Genomic DNA, 7,007 nt, shown 5'->3' on the forward strand with positions numbered 1-7,007 from the left:
TGTGAATATAGTTTGATTTTGTTTCATTTTGTAGTGGTATGTCTGAGAAAATGACATGTATGTGTTATATAGCTAACATTTCCTTTAAATGATGTACATTTTTAGCAAACTTCTCTATTTCCTGCTACCCCAAATTATATTATGTTCCCTGCGTGTCCTGAGTCCCTGGCCTGGGTTTGGAGCTGATCTCTCTCTGATTTGCAGTGATTACAGTGGTGAGATCTTGAACAACTGCTGCGTGATGGAGTACCACCAAGCCACGGGCACCCTTAGTGCCCACTTCCGGAACATGGTGAGGGTGGAAGAAGAGGAAGAATGAATGTTTTCCAGTTCTTAGAGAACAACTTTCATCTTATGTCTCATATTCCTCCTTTGCAGTCCCTGAAACGAATTAAGAGGTCAGACCGTCGTGGCGCAGAGTCGGTGACAGAAGAAAAGTTTACAATCCTGTTTGAATCCCAGTTCAGCGTTGGTGGAAATGAGCTGGTTTTTCAAGTCAAGGTAAAGCCTTCTCTCAGCTCTGTGTGTGTGTGTGGCGGTGAGGGGGGTTGTACTTCATTTTATAAAAGAATTTTTTTTTTAATCACATAGCACCTTCTTCTTTTTGACTATTGGTAAACTGAAAATGGACTGACCTCACACTGAGAACTGTATCTCTTAGATTCTCTTAAGACATGAACAAAGGCCAGGCACAGTGGCTCACGTCTATAATCCCAGCACTTTGGGAGGCTGAGGCAGACAGATCACTTGAGGTCAGGAGTTCAAGACCAGCCTGGCTAACACAGTGAAACCCTGTCTCTACTAAAAAATCAGCCAGGCATGGTGGTGTGCACCTGTAATCTCATCTACTCAGGATGCTGAGGCGGGAGAATCACTTGAACCCAGGAGGCTGAGGTTGCAGTGAACTGAGATCGCGCCACTGCACTCCAGCCTGGGCAAAAGAGTGAGACCCTGTCTCAAAACAAAACAAAACAAAACATGAACAAACAAGGCCCAGTGCAGTACTCACACCTGTAATCTCAACACTTTGGGAGGCTGAGGCAGGAAGCTTGCTTGAATTCAGGAGTTCAAGACCAGCCTGGGCAACATACTGAGACCTTGTCTCGACCAAAAAGTTAAAATTAAACTTAAACATGAACAAACAGTAATGAACTGAACTAGTTGGATAGACAGACTACAAAATGGATTATGAGAAACATTACTCGGGATGAATTTGAGTAGAGGTTGTAAGTTTTACACATTTGTTATTTGTAATTTTTTTCCCAGAAATGTCTCCAGTAGTCTCTTTGGTCTCTCCTGTTCTCCATGTAACTTTGAGACACTTTATCCTTCAGAAATATGTAAAGCAACATTGCTTGTAAAATATTTAAAATTTCTAAGATTGTGCCAGGGTGAAAAGTCATGTTATTCCCAGGGCCATGTAGATTCTATGTCTGACAGGAGCATTAACTGAAACTTGGAAAAGAAAAGTCTTGTGATAGTAAGAGAAGGAGAAGAGCTTGAAGCTGGTGGGCGCTCAGACTTCTCTTGTGTGTTTTTAGACCCTGTCCCTGCCAGTGGTGGTGATTGTTCATGGCAGCCAGGACAACAATGCGACAGCCACTGTTCTCTGGGACAATGCTTTTGCAGAGCCGGTGAGTGGATTTCTCGGGCAGGTGGGTCTCCAAATTGATGCCAGTGTCATGAACCTCATTTATGTATTATCCCTTTAAAAAGCATAAGAGCCGGGCACAGTGGTTCACGCCTGTCACCCCAGTACTTTGGGAGGCCGAGGTGGGTGGATCACAAGGTTGAGGTGGTCAGATCACAAGGTCAAGAGATCGAGACCATCCTAACCAACATGGTGAAATCCCGTCTCTATTAAAAATAAAAAAATTAGCTGGGCATGGTGGTGCGTGCCTGTAGTCCCAGCTACTTAGGAGGCTGAGGCAGAAGAATCACTTGAACCCGGGAGGCAGAGGTTGCAGTGAGCCGAGATCACGTCACTGCCCTGCAGCCTGGGCGACAGAGCAAGACTGTCTAAAAAAAAAAGCATTGGAAAAGGCTGGGTGCAGTGGCTCATGCCTATAATCCCAGCACTTTGGGAGGCTGAGGCAGGTGGATCACCTGAAGTCAGGCATTCGAGACCAGCCTGGCAAAACGCTGTCTCTACTACAACATACAAAAAAATCAGCTGGGCGTGGTGGCATGCACCTGTAGTCCCCACTACTTGGGTGGCTGAGACACAAGAATCACTTGAGGGCGGGCATGGTGGCTCACGCCTGTAATCCAAGCACTTTGGAGGCCAAGGTGGGTGGATCACCTGAGGTCGGGAGTTCAAGACCAGCCTGACCAACATGGTGAAACGCCGTCTTTAAAAAAAAAAAAGAATCACTTGAACCCAAGCGGCAGAGGTTGCAGTGAGCCAAGATCACACCACTGCACTCCAGCCTGGGCAACAGAGCAAGACTCCATCTCAAAAAAAAAAAAAAAGCGGCTGGGCACAGTGGCTCACGAGGCCAAGGCAGGTGGATTACCGGAGGTCAGGAGTTCGAGACCAGCCTGGCCAACATGGTGAAACCCTGTCTCTGCTAAAAATAAAAATAAGCCAGGTGTGGTGTTGGGTGCCTGTATTCCCAGCTACTTGGGAGGCTGAGGCAGGAGAATCACTTGAACCCAGGAGGCGGAGGTTGCAGTGAGCCAAGATCGCATCACTGCACTTCAGCCTGGGCGACAGAGTGAGACTTCCTCTCAAGAACAACAACAACAAAAAAAAAACATAGGAAAAAAGATGCTCTCTTCTTTAGTGGGAGGCAGAATAGAAAGAATGTGGAAAGTGGAAAGAACATGGGCTTGACTTTGGCCAAGGTTTGAACTGAGACTCCGTTTCCTCACTCCATAGTTCACTTTCCCCCTCTGAGCCTGAGTTTCCAGTAAGTGTCTGCAGCACGGGGATACTGTTGATCTACTCTTGCAGACAGTTACTTGTTAGGAAGATTAAATTAGGTAACATAGAAAATGCTTGTCACGAAGTCAGTCCTCTAACTATTCTGAATCCTTGGGTGAAACTATGAATGGGATTTGGGACTCCCAGGTTCCCTCCTGAGGTTAGCGTCTCAAAAGGCTCACTTTAGCATAGAAGTTGCTTCCTATCCTCTACTTTTCAATAAATGAAGATGCCATTAGATTTCTTTTCCAAATTTTAGTTTCTGTGATTCATTTCAGGTCTCTCATGAAGAATGAGATGCTTTACCTCAAGGAAGATACAATTTGGTGGATTTATGCACCCAAATTCTATCTGAATCCCACTAGCATGCTGCTTGATGAGCATTTTAAAGATCTTGTAGGCCGGACACCGTGGCTTATGCCTATAATCCTAGCATTCTAGCAAGCCAAGGCAGGTGGATCCCTTGAGCTCCAGACTAACCTAGGCAACATGGCAAAATCCTGTCTCTACAAAAAATTAACCAGGCGGCTGGGCATGGTGGCTCATGCCTATAATCCAAGCACTTTGGAGGCCAAGGCAGGCGGATCACCTGAGGTCAGGAGTTCAAGACCAGCCTGACCAACATGGTGAAACCCTGTCTTTTTTTAAATAAAAAAGAAAAAAAAAAATTAGCCAGGCATGGTACACCAGCCTATAGTCCCAGCTACTTGGGAGGCTGAGGCGGGAGGATTGCTTGGGCCCAGAAGGTCCAGACCGCAGTGAGCCAAGATCGTGCCTCTATTTTCCAGCCCAGGTGACAAGGCAACACCCTTGTCACAAAAAAAAAAAAAAAAAAAAAAAATTTTTTTTTTTTTTTTAAGAAAAAATTTTTGGGGTAAAGGAAAAAATTGGAAAAAAAAAAAAAAAAAAAAAAAAAAAAAAAAAAAAAAAAAAAAAAAAATTTTTTTTTTTTTTTTTAGTAGACAAAGGTCTATTTGTTACATATTTTCAACAGAGATGAGCCCATGAAAGCATGATAAAGGGTTATTATTTGGGATATAAGAGTATGTCCTTCTCTATGTCCAACAAACCTTGACTATGTTTTGTTTTGTGGCTATTAGAACATAGGATTTGACTGTTAGTTCAGCAGCTCATTTACAAAACAGCATGGATAGCATGGGTTACCTTCCAGTTGTGTATAAAGAAGGTAAAATGGAACCTTCTGGTTCACGTGGAGAGGCTTAACATTTCCCAGCAGTCCTCTTTAGAGAACAACATTTTACTGCAAAGGTGAGATTTTTAAAAGAGCTTCTACCATGCTTCACTTACAAACCTTTAATTGGAGGCTCCTTTTTGAAAATATCTGCCTACCTCTTGTCCTGATAAGCCTCCTGGATAAGATGGTCACAGCTCTCATTTCCTTCCTGCTACAGATCCACTCTCTGTGTAACTTCCGCATCTCCTGTACCATGTAATTACTGAAGTATCTTGTCTAAGTAAATAAGCATTTTTTATTCTTTTATTTTTATTTTAAAAATAAGCATTTTTAACATTGTCAGCTATGTTAATGACTACTGTATCTCTTATGCTGTTTTTTTTTTTAATTTTTGAGATGGAATCTCTCTCTGTCACCCAGGCTGGAATACAGTGGTACGATCTCAGCTCACTGCAGCTTCTGCCTCCTGGGTTCAAGCTATTCTTCTGCCTCAACCTCCCGAGAAGCTGGGATTACAGGCATGTGCCACCACACCTAGTTAATTTTTTGTATTTTTAGTAGAGACCGGGTCTCACCATGTTGGCCAGGCTGGTCTCAAACTCCTGACGTCAGGTGATCCGCCCGCCTCAGCCTCCCAAAGTGCAGGAGTTACAGGTGTGAGCCACCACATCCAGCCAATCTTATGCTGTTTTAAAATAAAGACTTTTGGCCAGACACGGTGGCTCACACCTGTAATCCCAGCACTTTGGGAGGCTGAGGAGGGCGGGTCACCTGAGGTCAGGAGTTTGAGACCAGCCTTGCCAACATGGTGAGACCCCCATCTCTACTAAAAATACAAAAATTAGCTGGACATGGTGGCACGTGCCTGAAATCCCAGCTACTTGGGAGGCTGAAGCAGGAGAATCACTTGAATACAGGAGGCAGAGGTTGCAGTGACCTGAGATCATGCCACTGCACCCCAGCCTGGGCAACACAATGAGACTGTCTCTAAAAACTAAAAACTGAAAAATACAATAAAGACCTGTGGCCAGCCACGGTGGCTCATGCCTGCAATCCCAGCACTTTGGGAGGCCAAGGCAGGTGGATCACTTGAGCCCAGGAATTTGATTCCAGCCTGGTCACATGGCAAAACCTTGCCTCTACAAAAAATAGCCTGGTGTGGTGGTGTGTGCCTATAGTTCCAGCTGTTTGAGAGGCTGAGGTGGGAAAATTGCTTGAGCCAAGGAGGCAAAGATTGCAGTGAGCCAAGACTGAGCCACTGCACTCCAGCCTGGTGACAGAGCAAGACCTTACTTTGAAAAGAAATTACCTGTGGCAATTTATTCTCCAGATGTATTTGCCTATGTGTCCTATGGGTCAAATAACATAAGAACATCGCAGCATTGTTAGTAATAGTTAAAGATAAGAAGCTGTTACACTGATGCCCGTCTATAGGAGTCTGGTAAAATTTCTTTATGTGCTGATATGAGGTCTCCCCGATGGAGTATTCAGTGAAAAAAGGAAGATGCAGAACATGTGGATTTTGTGCTACCATTTATTAAAAAAAGAAAAAAATCATATGTCATTGCTGGCATGCTTAGAATATCTTTGGTGGTATGCACAGGAAACTATGTTAGGTGCCTTTAAGGAAAAGAGCCAGGCTGCTGTGGGACAGGGATAGGGGAGTGACTTCACTGTGTAGCCATCTATGCCTTTTGAATTTTAAGTCATGTGAAAATCACCTATTGAAAAAAATTTATAACAAAATGGAGTACTAGGACTAAATGGGTTGAAAAGCAACTTATTAAAAATAAATGTTCTAACCTATTTCTCAGTCAAACTGTCCAGCTCACAATTTCCACTCTTTCATACCAAGTCGTTTTACTTTGAGCTGGAGTTCTTGGCAGAAGGAGTCGAGGGCACGGATTCCCTGTGTGTGCACATACGCTTACACGTGTACACACATACGCACACACACTCTCTCTTCGTACCTAGAGGACCAGTCTTTCAGATTTCTAAATTCCCAAGGTGATTACAATCTAAGAGCCGGACCTTGGTTATGTTTTGGTTTGTGGCTGTGAGAACATACGATTTGACTGTTAATTCAGCAACTCATTTACAAAACAGCATAGATAGCATGGGTTACCTTCTAGTTGTGTGTAAACAAGATGAAATGGAACCTCCTGAATTTCACGGGACTGCGTACCCCAGCAGAGACTGAATTTACCCTCAAGCCGCCCTGCAAGACAAGTGTGTGTAACCACCCCCAGCCATCAAGGTTTTTCTTCTGTGGCTTGAGGGAATAAATCATGCAACTGTTTTCTCATAAGATTCTGGCCTCTCTCCCTCTCAGGGCAGAGTGCCATTTGCCGTGCCTGACAAAGTGCTGTGGCCACAGCTGTGTGAGGCGCTCAACATGAAATTCAAGGCCGAAGTGCAGAGCAACCGGGGCCTGACCAAGGAGAACCTCGTGTTCCTGGCGCAGAAACTGTTCAACAACAGCAGCAGCCACCTGGAGGATTACAGCGGCCTGTCCGTGTCCTGGTCCCAGTTCAACAGGGTGAGGGGCCCGGCCACCCGCCTCTGTTAGATCAGTCCCTCCCAGCCAGACACCCTCAGGAGTCTCCCTGCCCAGGCCCTTATTCTTCCTGTCTTTAATAAAATGTACCAAAAGTAACAGAAGCTTCTGACTAGATGGGCAACTTGAGAGTTACCCAGGTCACGTGTAGAAAATTACATCTTTGCACATTTTAAATAAGTTGGGCTTTGTCTACAGTTAATGCATTTTCTTCCTTTGTAAAGGAAAGAGAGTAAAGCACACGTTAACATAGCTCATCAGAAGCAAAGCTTTTGAAGTGATTCGAGCTCCAGTGCTCTTTCCCCTTCACTTTCTTTTTTTTTTTTTTT

At 44.4% G+C, this 7,007-nt stretch overlaps 1 protein-coding gene across 3 annotated transcripts in view; it reads left to right on the plus strand.

Annotated features, from left to right (window-relative positions):
• Positions 1-7,007, plus strand: part of LOC108289827 (signal transducer and activator of transcription 5B) — an 82,373-nt gene that overhangs the window by 63,745 nt on the left and 11,621 nt on the right. For all 3 annotated transcript variants that reach the window (XM_017509416.1, XM_017509417.2, XM_017509418.1), the window contains 4 exons: positions 205-292; positions 379-501; positions 1,542-1,634; positions 6,454-6,660. In XM_017509416.1, coding sequence (XP_017364905.1) covers positions 205-292; positions 379-501; positions 1,542-1,634; positions 6,454-6,660 — 511 coding nt within the window. The remainder of the gene's footprint in view (positions 1-204; positions 293-378; positions 502-1,541; positions 1,635-6,453; positions 6,661-7,007) is intronic.

This window comes from Cebus imitator, unplaced genomic scaffold (genome assembly GCF_001604975.1).
Source record: "Cebus imitator isolate Cc_AM_T3 unplaced genomic scaffold, Cebus_imitator-1.0 Scaffold415, whole genome shotgun sequence".
Lineage (NCBI taxonomy): Eukaryota > Metazoa > Chordata > Mammalia > Primates > Cebidae > Cebus > Cebus imitator.